Source organism: Mobula birostris, chromosome 15, assembly GCF_030028105.1.
Source record: "Mobula birostris isolate sMobBir1 chromosome 15, sMobBir1.hap1, whole genome shotgun sequence".
Lineage (NCBI taxonomy): Eukaryota > Metazoa > Chordata > Chondrichthyes > Myliobatiformes > Myliobatidae > Mobula > Mobula birostris.
The window spans coordinates 40465383-40491856 of record NC_092384.1 but is presented as its reverse complement, the minus strand read 5'-3'; the positions used below and the strand labels follow the sequence as shown (position 1 = coordinate 40491856).

At 39.9% G+C, this 26474-nt stretch overlaps 1 protein-coding gene across 2 annotated transcripts in view; it reads right to left on the bottom strand.

Moving 5' to 3' along the window:
* The window catches only part of itfg1 (integrin alpha FG-GAP repeat containing 1), a 261975-nt gene that overhangs the window by 109314 nt on the left and 126187 nt on the right, over positions 1–26474 (bottom strand). For both annotated transcript variants that reach the window (XM_072279639.1, XM_072279638.1), the window contains exon 10: positions 18583–18731. In XM_072279639.1, coding sequence (XP_072135740.1) covers positions 18583–18731 — 149 coding nt within the window. The remainder of the gene's footprint in view (positions 1–18582; positions 18732–26474) is intronic.

Genomic DNA, 26474 nt, shown 5'->3' with positions numbered 1-26474 from the left:
ATTAAAGCACAAACTAAGTCTATTTATTTAATATTAATTATATTACAGAACTAAAATGCATATTTAGCTCACAAATGAGAGGAAATCTGCAGATGCTGGAAATCAAATAACACACACAAAATGCTGGAGGAACTCAGCAGGTCAGGCAGTATATATGGAAAAAGAGTACAGTCGATGCTTCAGGCTGAGATCCTTCAGCAGGGCTAACGGTACTCTTTTCCATAGATGCTGCCTGGTCTGCTGAGTTCCTCCAGTATTTTGTGTGTGATGTATATTTAACTGACTAGTTAAACTAGCCAAGCTGTTGACAGTTGGATGGTCAAGCTGGTATTTAGAGGACGACAGTTGTTAAACCCCAGGTGAGTAATTGACTCTTTTCCCTTCTCCTCCTCTCATGAAGCATGTATATGAAATCAAAACGTAGGAGTACTGGCAAAGCTGACACTTATTTGCTGAACTACACAGTCAGGCTTTCAATTCAACTTTCAATTTCTGCGGTTCTATATTTTTATCCATTTTCTGACTCTTGACCTAGTATCAGGGAATTCACGTATATTTCAGTGGAATAGAAACACAGGGTTATAGTACCAATTAGAAATGATTGATGGTCTGTCAACACTTTTCCTTTGTTTTTTACAATTGGCATTTAATTGATTTATAGGCGTCATATGAGCTAAATAATTTTCAGCATGTTGGTGGATTTTTAAAATTCTGATATGCAATTGTGAACTCTAAACACAAAATCCCATATCCCCCGATACGACCTGGAGCAGCACGTATATGAAAATTCAGAAGAACAAATGTAACAATGAAAACACTAGAATAGAAGCCATTATTTCTGATTCTCTGGTATAGACCATAAAGGTAAGAACAGAGCAAGGCAAACATGCTTTCACTGACTGAATGACAGTTGGGTGCATTGCAGAAAGATCTTGTAGTTGAATACAGGCAGCAAAAACAGGAGAAATAGCTTATCTTTTGTTTTACAATTACTTAGATGTTATTAGTGACTTCAATCAGAACAATTTTGTTTCTGTGTTAGGGCTGGAACCATGCAAGAAAGATTCAAAACATTGTTGAGAGTAAGAGAGGCAAGAATTTACAAGAAAATAAATGTTGAAAAACTTTGGAGAGGAAAGATATTCAGGCATGTGGGTCAAGGATTTTTGAGTCAAGGGCTGATGATAATGATGATGATGAAAGATTTGGAGCAGATGTACCTAGTCCTAATGAATAAATATAGAATGGTTGGAGCAGAAAATTTTCATCGTTTTGAGATTTTTGAAGTCTAAATAAGCTTAAAGTTGTTCTAGGACGCAGAAAAGATTTAAGATTTTCCTTGCGATAGGGTCTTTTAAGAGATTCCTGGATAGGCACATGAGCTTAGAAAAATAGAGGGCTATGAGTAATAGAGGGCTAGGTAATTTCCAAAGTAAGTTCATGTTTGGCACAGCATTGTGGGTCGAAGGGCCTGTATTATGCTGTAGTTTTTCTATGTGTCTAGTTTCCATCTTAGCAATGGATTATTATAATGTGTGATTCTTTTTGACACCTGAGAACACCAAAAAAAGGTCCGAGGCAAAATGGAACTGATTTTTAAGAGCTACCATTTCTGAAGCGAATATGTCCCAGCACAAGAGCTTACAGTCTTCTTTCCTTGCAAATATTAGAACCAAACCAAATGCAAAAAAAAAGCCTGGTTGATTAATTTTACTGCATTGATATTGCTTGTGGCAAGAAGGTTGAATGACTTGCTTCAATTAATAGAAGCTTTGCAAAAACAGCTAACCAGTTCTCAGCTATGATCATTTGACATGTTGCTATGATTCCTGGGGAGAAACATCTTCACTTCAATCTGTTTCTTAGATATGCTTCCTATTCTGGCAAGGAAGCACTGGAAATTTGTGAAACAGGCAGCAGTAATTGTAGCTCAGTGCCTTTCAAGACACAGTCTATGAATTCAATGAATACATTAAATCATATATAAAGCTTTTTAATTCAACAGCACAGTAAAAAAAAGTAGGTAAACGCAGTAATACATTTTTAGTAGATTCCACATTATTAAACTGTAATGCACTTGGATCTAATTGATCAATTAAAAACAGAACATTATTTTTGAAAATTCTTTCCGTTACTAGTGACTAAAACTTAAGGCAGTAATTTAATTAAGGCAAAGCATTAAATTCATAACTACTTTGTTACTATGAGTTATGTATAATGTTGGAAACTACTGTAATCTCAAATTTCTAGACAGCTTTCAAAAAAAATTTATAATCATTAAGTGACTTCTTTAATAACAAGATGTAACCTTGTATTCAGATAGGAAGTCAAATACCTAGCTAAAAATCCACCAATTTATTTTTAAAAACAGGTCAAAAATTGAAGGTCAACAGCACACCTTCCTTGGGGAGGAGAAGGGAGGAAGAGTTTGGATTGTAGAGAGGAAGATGTGCTTCATCAACCGACATATTTTGCTCTGAATGTAGCCATGCTTTTACTTATACAAAAGGTGAGAAAGCTACTAAAGAAATCTGCATAAAGTGATGTCACATTTTCTCAGGTATTCTTTCACTTCTAACTGGTAGATAATTCAGAATAAATTATAATTATTAACATTGACAATGTCCCTTTGAAACCAATGGGAAAAATTTTGGGTATGCAGATTTATATAAAGCTAGCAAAAGAGACAAAATAAAGGATTGAGATTTATAGGCAAAATTAAAGAATGACAAAGATTAATCCCAAGCTGTATCAGTTAACATGCTCCCTAACCCAATCCTTTAACACATTATTTCGAAGTCATACAAATATCAGATACACACATTCTATTACCATATCTGACTTAACCATTTCATCCCTAACATAGCATAATTGAACTATATAGGAGTCCATATCAAGTCTTGCTTCAGTTGTCCTGAAATCCCTGGTGTGTGGCATTTATAAGCCTACCTTGTATAAGGACATGTATGATTTGGAGGTGGTATTCATACTGGGTTTTCCATTTTTCATGTTAAGCATGAGTAATTTCACAATTGCAAAAATTAAGCAGGGATGACCATCTTTAAAGAGCAGAGTGAGCTCTAAATGCAGTTGCTGCTAGCAATTATTCTGCAGGAAGATCAATGTAGACAAGAATGACCATACAAGCAAAGGAATGGGTCACTGTGCCTTTAGCATTGCCTTGTTTTTTATGGTCCTAATTTCTGTACTGGAAAAGGACACCAAAATTTGTTGCAGTGCTCCAGGTGTAGCCTTACCAATTGGAACAAAACTTAAATGTTCCAAATGTATCAGTCTCCAATCATCACTTGGCACTGCATTCCAAGCACTTACCACTGACATCTCCCCTAAACTTTCCTCCATTCATCTTGAAAGGATGTCTTTAGATATTGACCACTGACACCCAGAGAAAAAGGTCCTGGGTGTCAATTCTATCCATGTCTCTTATAATCTTATGCACCTCCATCAATTCATCTCTCATCCTCCTTTTCTCCAAATGAAAAAGCTCGCTCAATCTTTCCTCATATGACATGTTCCCTAATCCAAGCAGCATCCAGGTAAATCTCCTCTGCATCTTCTCTAAAGCACCAACCACCAGGCCGCGGTACCAGGCTGCAAAGCATGTGCTACCGGGCCGCAAGGAAACGATATAAATCAACTGCACCTTTCCTCATTCCCTATCATGCACTGTTGAACTTGAACACAGGGTTGCCAACTGTCCTGTATTGCCGGGACATCTCGTATATTGGGCTAAATTGCTTTGTCCCATACGGGACCGCCCTTGTCCCGTATTTCCCCCCGCTAAGGTAGAGCATTCCTATGAAACCTTTCATGCAGAAATGGCATAAAGCGCAGAAGCAATTACCATTAATCTATTAATTTATATGGGAAAAATTTTTATGAGCGTTCCCAGACCCAAAAAATAACCTACCAAATCATTTCAAATAACACATAAAACCTAAAATAACACTAACATATAGTAAAAGCAGGAATGATATGATAAATACACAGCCTATATAAAGTAGAAATAATGTATGTACAGTATAGTCGGGAAGATTAAGTCAAAACCGATTAGTGGAAAAAAATCGGCATGTACGCGCATGCTTTCTATACATCCTTTCTATAATGAGGCAACCAGAACTGAACATAATACTCCAAGTTTAGATAATAGTCTTCCTTTTGATTTCTCCCACCAATGAACAGGACCTCAATCTCACACTTTCAAAGATTAATTTCCTTTGTCAAGTTTCCACCTATCACTCAACCCTATCTTCGTCAGTTGCACTTCAATAGGACCAAACAGGGTAGGTCTTACACAGTGAATGGTAGGGCACTGAGGAGTACGTAGAACAAAGGGATATGGGAACACAGGCCCATAATTCACAGGTAGATAGGGTCATAAAGAAAGCTTTTGGCATATTGGCCTTCATAAATATTACGTTGAAATTGTGTAAGACATTGGTGAGGCCTAATTTGGAATACTGTGTGCAGTTTTGGTCACCTATCTACAGGAAAGGTGTAAGTAAAGTTGAAAGAGTACAGAGTAAATTTACAAGGATGTTGCCAGGTCTGGAAGACCTGAGTTATAAGGAAAGATCAAATAGGTTAGGACTTTATTCCTTGGAATGTAGAGGAGTGAGAGGAGACTTGATAGAGGTATACAAAATTATGGAGGGTATAGATAGGGTAAATGCTAGCAGATTTTTTTCCACTGAGGTTGGGAAGGACTACAACCAGAGTTCATAGGTTAAAGGTGAAAGGTAAAAGGTGAAAAGTTTAAGGGGAATATGAGGGGAAACTTCTTCACTCAGAGGGTCACGAGAGTGTGGAATGAGCTGCCAACAGAAGTGGTGCATGCAAGCTTGATTTCAATGTTTAAGAGAAGTTTGGGTATGTACATGGATGGTCCGGGTTTGGAGGGCTATGGCATCGATGCAGATTGATGGAAGTAGGCAGTTTAAATGGTTTGGATTGACTAGTTGGGCTAAAGGGCCTGTTTCTATGCTGTACTTTTCTATGACTCTAGTTCTAGGTACATAAGACCATAGTCATAGGAGCAGAATTAGGCCATTCGCTCCAGCGATTCTGCACCACCATTTCATCATGGCTAATTTATTATCTCCCTCAATCCCATTCTCCTGCCTTCTTCTCATAACCTTTAATGCCCTGACTAATCATGAACCTATCAACTTCTGCTTTAAATATACTAAATAACTTGGTCTCCACAGTCATCCATGGCAATGAATTCCACAAATTCACCACCTTCTGGCTAAAGAAATTCCTCATCATCTCTGTTCTAAATGGACATCTCCCTATTCTGAAGCTGTGCCCTCTGGTCCTGGACTCAACTACTATAGGAAACAACCTCTCCACATCAACTCTGTCTAGGCCTTTTACTATACAAGAGGTTTCAATGAGATCCCCCCTCATTCCTCTAAACTCCAGCAAGTAAGAGCCTGGAGCCATTAAATGCTCCTCATACATTAACCCTTTCATTCCCAGAAACATTCTCGTAATGAGTGTCGTAACTCAAAAGAAAGGAGATTCTAAGAATCAAAACATAAGAAATCGGAGCAGTAGTAGTCATATGGGCCCCCACAGTGTGTACTGGCATTCAATAAGGTCATGACTTTAGCTCCATCTCCCTCCTTAAACCCACAACTTTTGACTTCCTGATGAACATCTTGCTGTGGCATAGAAATCTAAATATTCATCACTAGCTAAGGGAAAAAAATTCCCATTCATCACCGTCCTATGTAATCCCTGATTTTGAAAATGTCTGCCTAGTTCTGATACACTGATGAAGGGACACATTCTCATTGTATCTCCCTGGTCAAGCCCCCTCAAAATCTTATATTACAATATCACCTATACAATCTTCCTCATGAGGTACACTGAACATTCTCTGAACTACCTCCATCTTTATATCTTGATCTATTAAAGATAGATCTCATTTCTCTTAACAGTGACTAAGTTCTTCTCCTCTCTGCCAACCCTCTCAAATGTTAAGAATCAATAATTAGTTCACAATTTTGATCACCTTACAACTCTAACTGAAAAGGTTACACAATCATACCATTTATTTCTATTTCTGCCATCAGTTCATCCATCTTATTGCAATCGCCACTTTCTTCTGATAAGGAGGCTTTAATTTTATTCTTTTACTATTTTCCTCTTTTGGAATTCTATTTTCAGATGTATTTTATGTGTGTAAGCTCCCTCCCCTCCCTGCAAGTTTAGTTATTGTAATCTCTTTCACTGTCATGCACAACTAACTTGTGTTTTCCTTTCATCTTTCTTAGTTGCCATTCATCACAACCTCCCTTCCCACTTAAACTTCCTCCGACATCCTCCCCACTTCCCCCACATCCTCTACTTTCACTGATACTTAGAATCTTCCATAACTCACCAAAAGCCTTCACTCTGCACATTAGTTTAAAGCCATATCTGCAACCATAGCTGCTGCATTTGCCTAATTCAAATGCTTGTTTTGCCTGTGCTACTCATCATCAATAAATCAAGTGAAAAGTTTGCAAGAAGTCTATAGATAAGTCAGACTTTTTTTGCAACTGTTATACAAAGTGGAACCTACCTTATTAAATAATTACTGCTTAAGACTATAACAGATAGCAGAAGAATTAGGCCATTTGGCCTACTGAGACTGCTCCATCATTCAATCATGGTTGATTTATTTTCCCTCTCAACCCCATTCTCCTGTCTACTCCCCATAACCCGTACTGTCCTGACTAATCAAGAATCTATCTACCTGTGCTTTAAAGGTACCCAATGACTTAGCCTCTGCAGTCATCTGTAGTAACAAATTCCACAGATTCATGATTTTCTGTCTAAAGAAATTCCTCCTTATCTCTGTTCTAAAGGTATGTCCTTCTGTTCTGAGGCTGTGTCCTCTGATCCTTGAGTCTTCCACTACTGGAACCATCTCTACGTTCACTCTAAGATTTTCAATATTCGGTAGGTTTCAATGACATCTCCTCTCCTCCTTCTAAACTCCAGCGAATACAGGCCCAGAGTCATAAAATGTTCCTCATATATTAACTCTTTCATTTACAAGATCATTCTCATAAACCTCTTCAGGACTCTCTCCAATGTCAGCACATCATTTATTGGATATGGAGCCCAAAATTGTTCACAAAACTCCAAATGTTTTTCTTCTTCTTCTTGTAAAGTTTAAAGGCAGATCAACATAGACCTACTGAGTTGCAGACAAAGAGACAGGAAGTATACTCACCAAATCCCCCTCCCAAAAAAACCTCAAACAATATCAAAAAGTCCAATGCACTTCAGAAAGTCAAATATTCTATATATTACAACGGCATTGATATCCTAACTAAATTTCCATGTTAAACTGTGACCATCCGAAAGATCAGGATGCAAGATTCAAGAATGTTTAATGTCATTTCTTGCAGACAAATGTAAAGGAGAATGAAATAATTGTTACTCCAGGTTGGACACAGCACAAAAGAAACCCCACAAAAGATAAAGAACACAATAATAACAATAATAAAACACAATAAACATAAATGCATAAGATGGTTTATATACTGTACACAGATTAATTGTATGTCTGTAACATAATGGTAGGCACAGGAATAACTGTACATAAGGTGACTGATATGGAGGGTTGGGTTAGTAGTGGAGGTGTCGATCAACCATTACTGCTTGAAGAAAGTAACTGTTTTTGAGTCTGGTGGTCCTGGTATGGATGCTACATAGCCTCCTCCATGAAGGCAGTGGGACAAACAGTTCATGAGCAGGGTGGGTGGGATCCTTCATGATGTTACTGGCCCTTTTCAGACACCTTTCTGTATATATGTCCTTGATGGTGGTTAGACTGCTGCTGGAGATGCACAAGGCAGCTTTGACTACTTGTAGAGCCTTCCTGTTAGTTGCAGTGCGGTTTCTGTACCATTCAGTGATGCATCTTGTTAGGATCCTCTCTACTGTGTATCTGTAGAATGATGTGAGTAGGGATGTGCATAGTCCAGCTCTCTTCCACCTCGTCATAAAGTAGACGCATCGGTGAGCTGTTCTGATCTTGTAGGATGAGTTCTGGGACTATGAGAGGTTTTGCGTAAAGTGCACTCCCAGGAGTTTGAAACTGCTTCTAGCTTCCACTGCTGTGCAGCTGATATAAAGGTCGATAACCATTTTCTTTGTCTTGTTGACATTAAGGAGGAGGTTATTTGTCTGGTACCAGGCCTCTAGCTTTTCCAGCTCCTCTCTGTAGGCCATCTCATCGTTGTTGGTGGTGAGTCCCACCACTGGTGTGTCATACAAAGATGTTGCCTCGATTCGTGAGCATGCCTTATGAGAATAGGTTGAGTGAACTCAGCCTTTTCTCCTTGGAGCGACGGAGGATGCGAGGTGACCTGATAGAGGTGTATAAGATGAGAGGCATTGATTGTGTGGATAGTCAGAGGCTTTTTCCCAGGGCTGAAATGGTTGCCACAAGAGGACACAGGTTTAAGGTGCTGGTGAGTAGGTACAGAGGAGATGTCAGCAGTAAGATTTTTACTCAGCGAGTGATGAGTGCGTCGACTGGGCTGCCGGCAACGGTGGTGGAGGTGGACACGATAGGGTCTTTTAAGAGACTTTTAGATGGGTACATGGAGCTTAGTAAAATAGAGGGCTATAGGTAACCGCACTGCAACTAGTAATTTCTAAGGTAGGGCCATGTTCAGCACAACTCTGTGGGCCGAAGGGCCTGTATTGTGCTGTAGATTTTCTATGCTTTTATGTATTAGCTAACTTGACAAGGTGATTACCCGAATTTTTGGCCATGCAGTCATGTGTGAGCAGAATATACAGAAATGGGCTCAGCACATAGCCCTGGGGAGCACCTGTGTTGATAATGATGGGGAGGGAGGAGCATTGTGCATCCTGACTATGAGTTCTGTTGATTAGGAAGTCCAACATCCAGTTGCACAGTGGTGTATTTAGACTGAAGAGTAGGAGTTTGCTCACCAAGGTCTGTGGGACAGTAGTGTTGAATACCAAACTGAAATCCAGAAGTGGCATTCTGACATAAGTGTCCTTGTTTTCTAGGTGTGTCAATTTGGCAATTAGATGTTTCCTTTGCACCACCTAGGATCTGCATTTGAACAATATATACTGTACCGTTATTTAATAGACTTTTAAAATATGGCTTTCACCTCCGCTTTATGCAAAGGCACCTCTACATTTACATCCTTAATTTTAAGTGATTGCTTGGCTAGAATGTCTGCTACCTCATTTCCTTCAATCTCAACATGGACAAGGACCCATAAGAACTGGATACACAAGCCTATACCCTGCAGCCTCAACAGAGGTTGTCCAATCTCAAGAAGAATGTCAGATCTACAATTTAAAATGCCTGTTTTAATAGATGTGAAAATCAAAAATGAATTGGAGCACAGAAGTACATAGGAGGAGGGAGGAGAGGATGGCGGCGCGACACAGTGCACGTGGCCGTTCCAAATGAATATCATATGTGTTAACTAGGGGGCCGTGCACAATCCGGATTTGATGGAGACAGCCGTGAAAAACACAGAGGAACACCTGGAATAACTTCTGAAATGCCCGCTTCGCTGCCGCTGCTACTGTGCGATCAAGAATCTCCGGAGGGGAAGGCCCCAAATCCTCGGCTTTGCCTATTGCCTGTTGCCGGGGCTGGGGTCGGAGTGCTCGGCAGAGATGGTGCTCGGTGCTGGAGAAATGGTTGGAGGCTCGGAGTTTTCGGACGGACTCGGAGTCGGACTACGGACAGATGCTTCCAGTATGCTGCATCGGCAAGTTGGTGGCGCCGCAGGTTCACCACCTGCGTGAGATGATGGGACTTTCGAGAGACTTTGAGACTTTTACCTTGCCATGGTCTGTTCTTATCAAATTACGGTATTGCTTTTCACTGTTGTAACTATATGTTATAATTATGTGGTTTTGTTAGTTTTTAAGTCGGTTTGTCATGTGCTTCTGTGATATCACTCTGGAAAAACATTGTATCATTTCTTAATGCATGCATTACTAAATGACAATAAAAGAGGACTGCGTGTCCTCATAATCTAATCTAATAATCAGGGAGCATTTCTTTGACTCATTCCAAGGCTAAAATAATGGTAACCATCTCAGATGTGAACACTGATAACCTTTTCTTAATGGTTATCTGAAACTTCGGAACGTAAATAGAAACACCTGAAAGATCTGTCAATGGATATTTTGACCCATTTGTATGGAGATGCAAGAAACCATAATATTTGCCTCGCATATATTGCTGAAGTACCTGTACCACTGATATACAATAAACCTTCATCTTGATCTTTTCTTGAAGGCTTAAATCAACCACAGTCAAAGGGGAAAACCATAGAGGAGTGACAGAAAGGGGTACACTGGGATCATATTCCACATTAAACAACCAAGATTTTGTGCGCATGCATTTCCCATCTACCCAAAACTGAAGATCTTACAAATACAGTGTTCACAACACTCTACTAATGTTGCCAATATTGGATGACCAACTTAATGTTCTCTTAGATTAACCCAATGAACCGTTGCTAACCGTCACCTGCATAGATGTAAAGGTATCTCATCCATTTCTGCCAGTAATGCCTGCATTGGGAATGATTTAGCTTGAACTTTATCTAGGGGCTTCATTCAAGATTGCTGGTGAGGCTAACCCATAATCAACACATCCATAATGAAAAATAGATCTGATTAAAGCAATATACATTTGTTTAAGTGACCTCCTACTCGCACCCCAATTACACCCACCTAAGCACCTGAGCACAGTGAGGGTTTTTTAATTACACTTCTCTAGAGTTTTATTCACGAGCACCTTCCATGCTAGCCTTCGGTCCATCTACATACCTAGAAATGTTACTACCGACTCTTATTTAAGATATTCACTATAAAACTCAAGGTCAATTGTAGCTGTAATGTTTCTTTTAGAAAAACAAATAACTTGAATCTTTGCAACAGGCAATTTAACACCTGCTGATGGACAACCTCCGTTGAGGCTGCAGGGTATATGCTTGTGTATCCAGTTCTTATGGGTCCTTGCCCATGTTGGGATTGAAGGAAATGAGGTGGCAGACATTCTAGCCAAGCAATCACTTAAAATTAAGCATGTAGCTGTAGTGGTGCTTTTGCGTAAAGGGGAGGTGAAAGCTAACTCCTGCTTTCAATTAAAGTTTACAAAAATAAAGAAGCATTGGAAAATTTAAAGAACATACAGCACTGTGCAAATGTCTTAGGCACATATATACAGCTAGGGTGCCTAACACTATTGCATAGTGCTGTAGATTGGTTAAAATAGGAAGGTAGTTGGGAAACAGAAATCAGAGTACTTAGCTCAGTGGTATTAAGTGTTTTTTGATAACTGGAAAAACATAATATATGGTACAGTGCAAAAGTCCTAGGCACTGTAGCTATACAATATAGCTGTCTAAGATTTTTGCACAGTACCGTAATCCAAAAAATAATCTGCCATTTTCAGAAGAAATTACCCGCTGAATTTGGGGACAAAATTTAACTGTTCTGGGAAACTAATAAACTAATAATGTCCATTGCATATTGTATCTCTAACATTCACAGTACAGCAAAATTCCTAGGAATTGAAGACCAAGCTTCCAAATTACTTTTTAAATACAGTATACCATTGCAGCACACACCAAAACAATGACTTTGGAGGCAAAAAATCATTCAGAAGTTTCAAGAACATGCACCAGCTGCTGTGCTGTATGTGATTTATGTCTTTGGATATTCAGGATTTTCTACATACTCAGGAAATAAATGTATTTACTTTCCCTAATTTATGATCTGATAACCAGATATTAAAAAATCAGGCTGTTTTATCCTGGAGTGAAGGTGCTTCCATCTTTCCAGGTAGTTGTCCTACTTACTGGGTATGAATAATTTTGAATGAGTGGAATAAATGGAGAAAGAACAGGGAAGCAAATGATATATTGCATTAAGTTCCTCCTGCCTTTGTTTCCAGGATGGTGAAGATTTAGCCAATTTCTAGTTTGTTAATTCCAAAAGAAATCTGCTTTTTCTAAAAATTCATCCTAGCAGCCAAATCTGGAGGATACCGAATACAGCAATGAAAAAGGTGATGAACCTAAAGTCAGTAACAGACAAGAATAATTCATAAGTACACACATATGTGCCTCTGGTATGAGTTTTCTGGCAACTATGCAACTAACAGTAATCTGTGGTCTTTCACAGTTGAGGACAATCTTCTCCAAGGATCCAGTTGAAAGTTGTGGGGGATTGTTTTGATTGATCAAATGCCTGGTCTTCAAGCCAGGAAGTCTAATGGATGTTACAAAAAGTCAGAATACGGCTGTCCAGGTCTTTCATCATTTCTTTTCTCCTCTCTGTAAAGGCTAATGCATAAGAGTTCATAATGCTGGGAGAAATGTGTTGGCAATGATAAAAGACTAGTTATCACATAAAAAACAGAGAGTTGGAATAAATTTCTAATATTCAGATGGGAAAGATGTTACTCGTAGACTGCCCCCAGGAATCAGTCTAAAAGGTTTTCAATTCATCATGTGCTTGATACTGATGGCATGCTGATGAGAACAAGAAATATGGTACTGAATTTCTATTTGAGTTAAACTTCAGTCAGGTTTTCCATCAGGCTATATGGTTATCCAGAAGGTCTCACACCTGATGTTGTTTTTTACAATTTTCCTGCATCTGTTTGGCCATGAAAATCATGACCTTAATGCCTTTATACAATGCAAAGAACAATGGTTCTCTGCAAATTAATAAATAATATGGAGAAGTTGTTTGTGAATGACTTGCACAAGATCCTTCCAGCAATGCAGAGGATGGCGATACCTAGATAGCAATCAAAGCCAGACCTAGTTCCTTTTTTTTTGAAAATGTTGGCTTTCCTGGTGAGATTGCAATTTCTGTAGTTTTCCAGATTTTAAGAACAATTATATAATATGTTGGCCAAACTTCAACAGGCAAGCTATCAGTTCCAAGTACTTTGTTGTGAGTCATCTGCTTTATTGCTCATCAGTTTTCTTGGGACTACATAAAGCATCCCAAACACGATGCTGTGAATGGACTAGACTGTGTCCCCACTGCCTCCTGGTTCAGAAATTTGTGATAGTGCTCTTTCCAGTACTCTTCAAAGCACCTCTTTCAACAGCATTCTGTCATCTTCAAAGATCTTGACATGGTGAATCCACGAGATCTTGGTTGCACTTAAGCAAATTGCTGAAATTCTTTTGCCTTGTCCGACCATGATTTGCTTCTGATTACTTAAAACTACCCATGGACTTCAACTTTAAGCCCTTGATAGGTTACATGTTTTTGGTTTGATACAAAGTGATTCTGCCAGTCACAGGGTACTTCCTTCTTCAAATCATGAAGTCATTTAATCCTGCATCAATTACATCAAACTAATCCAAAAATGGCAGAAGATGAAGTCACATGCACAAAATGCTGAAGGAGCTCAGCAGGCCAGGTAGCATATATGGAAAAGAGTACAGTTAATGTTTCAGGCTGAGACCTTTAATAAGGACTGGAGAGAAAAAGCTGAGGAGCAGAGTTGAAAGGTGGGGGGAAGCGAGGGAGAAGCACAAGGTGATAGGTAAAACCGGGAGGGGTGAAGTAAAGAGCCGGGAAGTTGATTGGTGAAAGAGATACAGAGCTGGAGAAGGGGGAATCTAATAGGAGAGGATAGAAGGCCATGGAAGAAAGAAAAGGGGGAGGAGCACGACTGAGAGGCAATGGCAAGCAAAGAAACGTGAGAGAAGGAAAAGGGATTGGGGGAATGGTGAAGGGGGGGCATTACCACAAGTTTGAGAAATTGATGTTCATGCCATCAGGTTGGAGGTTATTCAGACAGAATACAAGGTGTTGTTCCTCCATTCCGAGTGTGGCGACAGTAGAGAAGGCATGGATAGACATATTGGAATGGGAATGGGAAGTGAAATTAAAATAGGTGGCTACTGGGAGATTCCACTTCTCCTGGCAGACGGAGCATAGGTACTCAGTGAAGTGGTCTCACAATCTACGTTGGATCTCACCGATATACAGGAGCCCACACCAGGAATATAGGAGGCAGTATATGACCCCAGCAGATTCACAGGTAAAGTATTGCCTCAACTGGAACAAATGTTTGGGGCCCTGAATGGCAGTGAGGTAGGAGGTGTAAGGGCAGGTGCAGCACTTGTTCTGCTTGCAAGGTTAAGTGCTAGGAGGGAGATCAGTGGGGAGGGACAAATGGAGAAGAGAGTTGCATAGGAAGCAATTCCTGCGAAAGCAGAAAGTGGGGAGGAGGGAAAGATGTGCTCACGGGTGGGATCCCGCTGGAGATGGTGTAAGTTGCAAATAAGATAAAGCCTATTGCTTCCGTGTATGCCTGACTGGCATTTTTCAACAGTTTTAAATTCTACAACTTTGCCACTGAGTTGTGCTTGGATGCCTTCACGAGTATTAGCACTTACCTTTGTACTGCCTTCAAAACAATTTAGGTTGCTTTTTGAGTTTTACTACAACTCTGATGGATGCCACTAATGATATTATCGTGATTGCCAGTTTAGCAGCCATTCGTTTTTCTGAAGAAATGTGTACTTTGAATTCCTTTTATATCTCAAAGTTTTCTGACAATGGGGGAGATTTTTGGGAGGTGGCAAGAGGTATGCTGTTCTATGTCTTATGGCTTTGTGTCAACACATCAATTAAGCAAAGTATTTGTGAACTTGGAGAATAACTTAGGAAATGGCCTTTTCAGCACCATTCTTCCCAATGATATGAGTCCATGAGTTCAAATCTCAGCCAACACTGGCGCTCACATCTCCAGATGATGATTTAAATCTTGTTTTGAAAATTAACTGCTCCACTGTTGGGGGCTTTTGTTTTGCTACTCTGCTTTCAGCACTAATCTCTCACGCTTCTGTCACCGGTGATCCTACCAGGTGCGTAGGATTACCCGTCATCACCTGATGGTGTCAGTATAGTACACCATCCATTTTACCAGAAAACTTTGCGGTTTCCTCCCACAGTCCAAAGACATACCGGGTAGGTTAATTGATGATTGTAAATTGTCCCGAGATTAAGTTAGGGTTAAATCTGGATCGTCGGGGATTGCTGGGTGCTGCAGCTCAAAGGGTCAGAAGGGCCTACTCCACACTATATCTCTAAATCAATAACTCGACACCAGCCAAAAGGCTGCTGATTTCCAGGTTTTTGCAGGAAAGGCCACCATCTATTTTCCATTCAATGATGAGCTGCTAGCATGCAGCACACTTAGATAAAGCCATGCCTCAAATATTATCGGATAGGGTGTTCCTGATTTAGTTGCAGTAACCATGCAGGTATGATTGTATATTTACAGGTCAAGATACACAGTTGTGTTTTCTGGGTGTCCTTGCCCTTCTATTCAATGGACACCATATCTTTGCAAGATGCTGTCAGTGCTGTTTGGTGAGAAAAAACAGTGCATTTTGTAGCTAGCCCACACTGCAGACATACTGCTCCATAGGGAGAGTAGGAGGAAATATTGTAGCTGGTGGTTCGAGTATCTGGTTTTACTTAGAGGGAGATAGCAGAGACTGAGCACATTCAAGAGTGTAAAACGAGTGCTAAAGGCAGAGTGTTGTCATTATCCTTCTATTTGTACAAACTTGTACATCTCCAGATAAAATCGGCATTCACTCCTATCATTGCTCTTTCTGCCTCTGATTGGTTATGATCAGTTGTATTCAGGATGGTGTGACACCGCCCATAAAGAGTTTAAATTAGAGTAAGTTGCAAGAAATGGATTAAAATGTATTGCCAATAAGGAAGAATTTGGCAGAGTTACATTGTTTGCCAATGAGTTGGGTCAAAATATATCACTTCATTCAAGTTGCTACAAGTGAAAGAAATGCTTGGGTCAACTTGCATTTGAATTGGCAGGGTCATTTTCTGCTACTGATCAATAAAGTTAATTGGGTGCTTGACAATGGGAATTCATGTAATTTGTTTTTTTCTCATTTCACACTCCAGCTGTAAAATTTACAGAAGACAGTGACTTTCTTTTTTTAAAAAAGTCAATATACAATAGGTCCTGACATTTTAATTACTCTTGTACAATTACCATTTAAGAAATGAAGCCATGGAAAACATGGTTTGGAACAACTATTTCATGCATTAAATGTGGATTATAGTTTGCATCAGCTATAAAAGGTAGAAATAGTTATAATCTGTTACCATGGTAATCAACATTTCATTATAATGTAAAGCAATCAACTTTTAATTTTGTTTTACATTGCTTTAAAAGGATTTATTTCACCAGAAAATTTACTGCTATACTTTGTATTAGTTTAGATTAAAGCAAATTTCAAGGCGCAAGAAAATATATAACACTGAAATTAGATAATAAAAATCCTATTATTTAAATGAAACTACACAAATTAGAGATTTTAATTTAAAAAGTTTCAATATAATCATTAATCAATACCTAAACATTACGATTAGTTTAGAATTTATTAATCATGGGATAGTTTGGAAGATGTAATTTTGTTTATTTTTATTCATGTAATGGAGGCAAGAAACTACTTATTCTAGAGGCTAGTATTACAATTAAAATAAATGGAAGGCTTGAAATGTCTTTTCTAAACCAACTTCTCATTTGCACATGTTCAAAATTGTTTAATGTCTTTTCCAGTACACAAATGTGAAGGAGAACGAAATAATTGTTTTTCCAGATCTGATGTAGTACAAAAAAAACAGTAAGATAAAGAACACAATAATATAAAACACAATAAATATAAACGCACAAGATAGCTTGTATACATAGATTGTACTTACTATGTGTCACATTTTATATCTTCTCATAGAAAACTATTCAGCCCAACTGACTTATGCTAGCTGTCTCTCAGAGCAATCACAATAATCCCAGCCTCCCCTTACTTCTCTTTACCAATCTTCTCTTCCAACCTCATTAACTCCATCCTGCTTCTCCTACACAAGTTGTCATTCACAGAACTGTGCAAAAGTCTAAGGCACGTATATATAGCTATGGCACCTAAGACTTTTGCATGGTACTGCATATAGGTAAATAGGGAAGTGGTTAGAAATAAGAGTAGCTCAGTAGTATTTAAGTGTTTTCTGATAACTGAAAAGATATAATATACAGTACAGCGCAACAGGTAATTAATTTTCTTTGGAATGTGGGAGCAATTTGAGTACCCAAAGTCATTTTAAAAAGTCATTAAGATGAAAAAGATGGAACATGAAAGTAAGTTAGCCAATTATATTAAAGAGGATACAAAAATATTTTCAGATACATAAAATGTAAAGGAGAGGCGAGATTGGATATCAGACCACTGGAAAATGATGCTGGAGAGGTAGTAATGAGGGACAGGGAAATGGCAGACAAACTGAGTAAGTATTTTGTTTCAATCTTCACTGTTGAAAACACAGGTAGTATGGTGGAATTTCCAGTGCTTCAAGGGTCAGAAGTGATTGCAGTTGCCGAAATGGCCTAATTCTGCCTGTATCTTAGGTTTTATGGTGAAAGGAAACTAATATCACAGGGAGATCCTGCAAATTCCACACTTGAAGGTAGCATCGAAGACTCTAATCTGAATTTAGAATATGTGGAATACATGGGCCCTTTGCATACTTGCAAACTAGTACCACTTCATGATGATATTCACAATTTGTGGATTTGGTTAATGAATTAAGTCAATATTGAATGAAACTTTTACGTAGTCTGTTTAGCAGCTGGGTCACCTGGATGACCGGGATTAATGCGTCCAGAACCTTAATTCATATTTTAGCTGGGGAATTTAAATTCAGTTGATACCATGAAACTTGGATATCAGCAATGATGGCCATAAAACTATAGAGCTGTTAGTCAAGATTATCTTGTTCACTTCAGAGAAGGAAATGCAGCATTTTTCATTCTTATCTATATGTGACAGCCAGGTTGACCATTGATTTGGTCCAACAGGTACTTGGTTCAAGGGAGATTTTGCCATCCGACGAAAGAATGAAATAATATCAGATACCCAACCTCAGAAGACAAATCAAAAAAACTGGAAAGCACCACTAATCAAACATACCACGGGACAATTCTCAAAATAAATATACTATACGTTTTGAAGCATTAGAGTGCAGCTCTCAAAATTTACAATGAGAAATTGTACATTTGTATTCTTCTGAACCCACAAACCTCTTTTCATGCAAGTAAAGGAAATACGAGGTAGAACAGTAATAAATCAGGACAAGTCTGTTTTCACTGATGTACGATTGCAATTTCTATGCCACACTTGGAAGGTTATAGGGGTTTTCTGTTTGCACGGAAAGAAAAACATGATTACAGAATGACAACATGCAATTCCCAGAAGTGTCATATATTAAAAATGAGTTAAACTTATCACGTCACTTTGAAGTAATTCCCTCGTACATTTATTAAGAGCAATCTTTCTGTTGCACAATGAAGTTTTGAAATACGAATATTTTATGATTTGCATATTTGTACATGCATTGCATCTTTTAATAAACTTAATTATTCAGAGAGCACTTTAACCACCCTTAGAAAGGTTATTCAAAAGAAGAAAAAAAATATCAGCCTACCTCCCTGAAGTATTCTTCAGTATGGCCAATGCATCAGGAAATCCATCCATATTATAGTCCCCTAAATGAATTGAGATTGGAAATTGCTCTCGTGAGGCAAATCCCCAAAGGGTATCCCCATTCTTCAGATTTGACAAAATAGGTATCCACTGTTAAAATTAAAAAAATATATATTTTTAGGAAAAGACTACGAAGACCAAACATAAATTAACACTTCATATCATTTCTTGTTCCCCTTTCTCACAAATAAGAATTAATTCATAAACACTCTCTACATGTCCACTGACTCAGATTACTACATTGACTACATAACTTTATCCCACCATGCCTCCTGTAAAGGCTCTATTCCATTCTCCCAGCTCCCATCACTGCAGTACTTGATCCAATGAAGAAGATGGCACCAGCGAACAACGCAACCAAGGGCAACATCTTCCAGGTGGTTCGCAAAACAACTTCCTTTACTACTTCTTTTCCTTTCAAATGTGGTTCTACTACTGTTGCAGCCCGTGATCTACATCTTGGTGTGCTTTTAGGTCAATTGAGCGATCCGGTGCTTCGCTGATTCTGAGGGAGTTCTATGAAGTTTCAAGTTAAATGTGTGGCCTGGAGACAGGGCGCGAGCCCATGATCGACTACATTCCTCGCCGATTAAGGCGTTGAGGAAGACTGAAATCAACAAGGATGAGAATGGAAGGCAGGCGGGTGCTCAGTGCCAACTACTTGCGGATGACTGGTCTCTTCCTTCCTTTGTTTCTAGAGGAAGGAGCCAGTGTACGAACCTCCTCTCTCTCTCTCAATTGATGCTGCCGGAGTCCTGGGTCCTGAGTCTTGGGCAAAGTTTAATAGACGCGATTTGTGAATTGGACTCTATGTTATGTTGTGTTCCTGGTCGATCCTTTTTTTTTGTTGCCATTTTGTGGGATTTTGATCGGGGTGGACTGGTTCTGTGGTTTGCAGATATCAAAGATACAGCACTGGGTTGGGCTGAACTGAGCTGGTTGAATAAACTTGGAGACTTTTGCTGACTTTATGGTTTGGTGTGTTTATATTCTGTGTTTTTTGCTGTTTGCATGATTTCTTCCTTTTTATGTGCGTTGGGGGTTCGATGTTTTTCTTTGAACAGGTTCCATGGTTTTCTTTGTTTCATAGCTGTCTGTGGAAGATGAATCTCAGGGTTGTATACTGCATACATACTTTGGTAATAAATGTACTTTAAATCTTTGATGATGAGATTGAGTTACAAAATACACGTGGACTAAGATATTAACTGTCCTGTGCTATCACCAGTGGGATCATCAGTTGATCTGCCACCTGTCTTCAGGAGTTTCAGCCCGCTTATGATCAAGACTCCCTCGAGGTGGTGGGCCAGCAGTGCTAAAGCACTTACCTCCCACTGGTGAGCTTAAAAACTTGGCATCTGCCTCTATCAGAGTTGTTGGTCACTTCCATCCAACAGATAGTCTGCTCTTCAGGTGTCTATGCAACTACTGAAGGGTTTGCAAGATATGCATACACTGTCTGACTATCTGCCCCTCTGGACATACTTCGTCCACGCCCATGCTGATCCTTTCTCTGCTGCCTCAGTTACAGCCCTGCTGGTTGACTTGATCTCTCTTCTAGTGAAGCCAAGGTCACGCAGCCACTTCTGGAGAGTGAAGTTGCTTCCAAGACATCCCTTTCTTCCTGAACCACAACTTCCCCTTTACCACTGCTAATAAGGCCTTTGTACACATTTCATCCATTTCCATTGCAGAAGGATTCTCATCTGATTTCTTCCAGGATAGAACTAAGATAGAGTTATCCTGGTCCTCACCTCCCAACCCAGAAGCATTCAACAAACCTTTTTGTGCAATTTCTGCCTCCTTTGAAGAAATACCGTGAGCAGGTACATCTTCCCTACTCCTCTGCACAACTCCCTGGTCAATTCTTCCATACCCTAAAGCCAGCTTTCTTCTTACGATACTCCATGGTTCATTCTTCCCTTCCCACAATCCTAGGAGTTCACTTCCAAAGTAGCGTATTAAATTTGCTGTTCACCAAGTGCTCTCTGACAATGGAGACACCAAACTCAGGTTGGTTGACTGCTTTGCAGAGCATCTGCATTTGGTCCATAGGGGTGCCTTTGAGCTTCCCTTTGCCAGCCACTAGTTCTACATCCCACTCAGATCTGTTTGTTCTGTGGCTTCCTGCATTGCTACAATGAGGACCAACAGAAGACTGAGGAATACCACCTAATCTTCTGTCTGGCAATTTGTAACTTTCTAGACTTCAATACTAATAACATTTTACAACTTCAGTTAACTTGATTTCTCTGACTGCATCAGATGACCATCTGCCGCTTAGCTCATTTAGTTTGTTTCTGTTTTTTCATCAGCTGGGCATGTCTTTCCTGCTTTTGCAGCTCCTACATTGTTATATCAATGCTTGTTTGTCTATGTTTTCACTCTCCAGCTGCTCTCATTTACTCACTGGACAGATAACCTTGTTAAACAGCTTACTCCCAAGTTAAACCCGGCTTCACCCTATCAGACAATATCCCTCTCCCAACTTCTCTGTAATAAAGGAAACTTCTTTTGTCTCCCTTCAAGTTCTGCTGAAGAGTTTCTGAACCAAAACATCAACTGTTTCTTTTTCCACTGCTGGCTGAGTATTTCTGACATTTCTTGTTTTCATTTTACTTTTCTATTACACCATGACAAAATAATGAGACAATGCTCTACTGCTAAACTCTGTACCCTATAGTTAGAGAAATGATATATTACTATTTTAAATTTCTCTCAAGTATTTTCTTGTATTTAATCAGGTTTGAATAAAGATTATATAAGCCGTAAGTACCAACACTTGGCAGCAAAATAAATTATCTTCTCTAAATCATATGAATAAAAATGTGCAAGGTAACCAGGTATCAATACTTTGCAACTGTGGGCTGCTTTACCTAGAACACCAAACATTAGGGTATGTGTGACTGATCAGTTATCCACTAATCTAACCACAGACCCTCACTTGTGTTCTCTTGACTATTTTAAACTTGCTTCATTTCAACTTTTCCTCCTATTGACGAAAGGTCATCCCTTGAAAGGTTCTTTACCTTTTCACAAATCCTGCCTGACAGTCTGAGTATTTCCAACATTTTATGTTTTGATCTGATAGACTGAATCTGCAACACATTTTATATTGCAACATGGACTTTCAAACTGAAGGCAATAAATTAGGTTGTAATGTCTGGTAAAGATATGAGAAACAATCACAAACAAGTTGTAATCGGAAGTAAAAAAAAGTAAATGAATATCAGGGAATAGAAACTCCTCCTGAATTGCAAATCTACTCATAGTGCAAATCAATCTACCCCAGAAACTCTAGATGTAGGTTCCATCAAATGCACAATTGAAAGTAACTTGCTATAGAGTTGTGATAAACAAATTAAATTATTTAGTGATAGTACTTTTCACCCATTTTCTTCTGATAGTGTCCTTCTGTTCAGGGTTTCTCTCTGAAGTAGATAAGACCAGATGAAATACTTCATAACAAGATATTGGCCTTTTTTTTAAAATAGGCATCCATTAGTCTCGTGAGACCATGGATTTGCCCCTTAGAAAGTTTCCAGGGCGTAGTCCTGGGCAAGGTTGTATGGAAGACCGGCAGTTGTCCATGCTGCAAGTCTCCCCTCTCCAAGCCACCAATGTTTTCCAAGGGAAGGGCATTACATAGAACATAGAATAGTACAGCACAGTACAGGTCCATCGGCCCACAGTGTTGTGCCGACCCTCAAACCCTGCCTCCCATATAAGCCCCCACCTTAGATTCCTCCATATACCTGTCTAGTAGTCTCTTAAACTTCACTAGTGTATCTGCCTCCACCACTGACTCAGGCAGTGCATTCCATGCACCAACCACTCTCTGAGTAAAAAACCTTCATCTAATAAACCCCCTTGAACTTCCCACCCCTTACCTTAAAGCCATGTCCTCTTGTATTGAGCAGTGGTGCCCTGGGAAAGAGGCGCTGGCTATCCACTCTATCTATTCCTCTTATTATCTTGTACACCTCTATCATGTCTCCTCTCATCCTCCTTCTCTCCAAAGAGTAAAGCCCTAGCTCTCTTAATCTCTGATCATAATCCATACTCCCCTAAACCAGGCAGCATCCTGGTAAATCTCCTCTGTACCCTTTCCAATGCTTCCACATCCTTCCTATATTGAGGTGACCAGAACTGGACACAGTACTCCAGGTGTGGCCTAACCAGAGTTTTATAGAGCTGCATCATTACATCGCGACTCTTAAACTCTATCCCTCGACTTATGAAAGCTAACACCCCATAAGCTTTCTTAACTACCCTATCCACCTGTGAGGCAACTTTCAGGGATCTGTGGACATGTACCCTGAGATCCCTCTGCTCCTCCACACTACCAAGTATCCTGCCATTTACTTTGTACTCTACCTTGGAGTTTGTCCTTCCAAACTGTACCACCTCACACTTCTCCGAGTTGAACTCCATCTGCCACTTCTCAGCCCACTTCTGCATCCTATCAATGTTTCTCTGCAATCTTTGACAATCCTCTACACTATCTACAACACTACCAACCCTTGTGTTGTCTGCAAACTTGCCAACCCACCCTTCTACCCCCACATCCAGGTTGTTAATAAAAATCACGAAAAGTAGAGGTCCCAGAACAGATCCTTGTGGGACACCACTAGTCACAATCCTCCAATCTGAATGTACTCCCTCCACCACCACCCTCTGCCTTCTGCAGGCAAGCCAATTCTGAATCCACCTGGCCAAACTTCCCTGGATCCCATGCCTTCTAACTTTCTGAATAAGCCTACCGTGTGGAACCTTGTCAAATGCCTTACTAAAATCCATATAGATCACATCCACTGCACTACCCTCATCTATATGCCTGGTCACCCCCTCAGAGAACTCTGTCAGGCTTGTTAGACACGATCTGCCCTTCACAAAACCATGCTGACTGTCCCCGATCAGACCATGATTCTCTAAATGCCTATAGATCCTATCTCTAAGAATCTTTTCCAACAGCTTTCCCACCACAGACATAAGGCTCACTGGTCTATAATTACCCAGACTAGCCCTACTACCTTTTTTGAACAAGGGAACAACATTCGCCTCCCTCCAATCCTCCGGTACCATTCCCGTGGACAACGAGGACATAAAGATCCTAGCCAGAGGCTCAGCAATCTCTTCTCTCGCCTCGTGGAGCAGCCTGGGGAATATTCCGTCAGGCCCCGGGGACTTATCCGTCCTAACGTATTTTAACAACTCCAACACCTCCTCTCCCTTAATATCAACATGCTCCAGAACATCAACCTCACTCATATTGTCCTCATCATCATCAAGTTCCCTCTCATTGGTGAATACCGAAGAGAAGTATTCATTGAGGACCTCGCTCACTTCCACAGTCTCCAGGCACATCTTCTCACCTTTATCTCTAATCGGTCCTACCTTCACTCCTGTCATCCTTTTTTTCTTCACATAATTGAAGAATGCCTTGGGGTTTTCCTTTACTCTACTCGCCAAGGCCTTCTCATGCCCCCTTCTTGCTCTTCTCAGCCCCTTCTTAAGCTCCTTTCTTGCTTCCCTATATTCCTCAATAGAACCATCTGATCCTTGCTTCCTAAACCTCATGTATGCTGCCTTCTTCCACCTGACTAGATTTTCCACCTCACTTGTCACCCATGGTTCCTTCACCCTACCATTCTTTATCTTCCTCACCGGGACAAATTTATCCCTTACATCCCGCAAGAGATCTCTAAACATCAACCACATGTCCATAGTACATTTCCCTGCAAAAACATCATCCCAATTCACACCCGCAAGTTCTAGCCTTACAGCCTCATAATTTGCCTTTCCCCAATTAAAAATTTTCCTGTCCTCTTTGATTCTATCCTTTTCCATGATAATTATAAAGGCCAGGGAGCGGTGGTCACTGTCTCCCAGATGCTCACCCACTGAGAGATCTGTGACCTGACCCGGTTCATTACCTAGTACCAGATCTAGTACGGCATTCCCCCTGGTCGGCGTGTCCACATACTGTGACAGGAGTCCATCCTGGACACACTTAACAAACTCCGCCCCGTCTAAACCCTTGGAACTAATCAGGTGCCAATCAATATTAGGGAAGTTAAAGTCACCCATGATAACGACCCTGTTATTTTTGCACCTTTCCAAAATCTGCCTCCCAGTCTGCTCCTCTGTATCTCTGCTGCTACCAGGACCCATACAGCTTGGCACCGGTGTCATTGCAGAGCAATTTGTGGTTAAATGCCTTGTTCAAGGATACAACACACTGCCTCAGCCAAGGCTCGAACTAGCGACCTTCAGATCACCAGACGAACGCCTTAACCACTTGGCCACGCGTCTATATTTTTGCAGTAATGATGATGGTAAAATGATGGCAATCACCATCCTTGTGCCATGTAAAGAAGAATAATTTTTGGATTTCTGCAAGCATGAAATTTAAAGCAGAAGCCCTAAAGTGCTGTTAGTGCTTCAGTGGGGTAAGTTTACAACAATTTTTATGCTTTGTAGTAATTTATCACAATATGAATGATTAATCTTTTGAATGAGATTTCAATAGCATACAAAGGCATATTTTTTTCTTATTAGATTCTTTGTGAACCATAACTATTATTTTTAGAATTATTATTACCACTGTGGCATATCACTTAAAACATAGAACATAGAAGAGGAACACAGAAACTGATCCTTTGGCCCACAATGTTGTGCTGAACCAGCTAATAAGTAAATCAAAAAATCCTCAAAAACTAATCCCACCTACCTGCACAATGTCCATTTTCCTCTATCTAAACGTCACTTAAAAGCCTCTAATGTATTTGCCTCTACCACCATACCAGGCAGTGCCTTCCAGGCATCCACCACTCTATGTGTAAAATCTTACCCCACATCCTTTTGAACCTAACCCCTCTCACCTTTACTGCATTCACTCTGGTATTAGACATTGCTACCCTGGGAAAAAGATACTACCTGTCTACTCTATCTATGTATCTCAGAATCTTATCAGATCTCCTCTCACTCTCAGTCACTCCAAAGAAAACAACCCAAATTTATCCAGCCTCTCATGCCCTCTAAATCAGGCAGCATCCTGGTAAACCTCTACTGAACCCTCTCCAAAGCCTCAACATCCTTCCTGTAATGAGGTAACTAGAACTGTATGCAATACTCCAGACGTGGCCTAATCAGAGTTTTATAAAGTTGCAACATAACCTCCTGATTTTTGAACTGATTGCCTCGACTAATAAAAGCAAGCATTCCACAAGCCTTCTTAAGCACTTTATTGACCTGTATAAGTCACTTTCATGGAGCTATGAACTTGGATCCCAAGATCTCTCTGCTCAGCAACACTGTTAAGGATCTTGCCCTTAACAGTATACTGTCCACTTGCATTTGCCCTACCAAGGTGCAACACTTATCTGAGTTCAACTCCATCTGCCATTTCTCTGCCCATATTTGCAACTGATTTATAGCGCTCTATATTCTTTGTCAGTCTTCTACAATATCCACAACTCCACCAATCTTGGTATTATCTGCAAACTTACTAACCCATCCATTTATATTTTCATCCAGGTAATTTATATACATCACAAATAGCAGAGGTCCCAGCACAGATCCCTGTGGAACACCATTAACTACAGACCTCCAGCTCAAGTAAGTCCTTCAACCACTACCATCTGTCTTCTAATGGGCAAGACAGTTCTGAAACCAAACAGCCAATTCGCTGTGGACCCCAGGCATCTTAATCTTCTAGATTAGCCTCCCATGAGGGACTTTGTCAAACACTTTACTAAAATCTATATAGGCAACATCCACTGCCCTACCTTCATCAATCTCTCTTGTCACTTTGTCAAAAAACTCAATCAA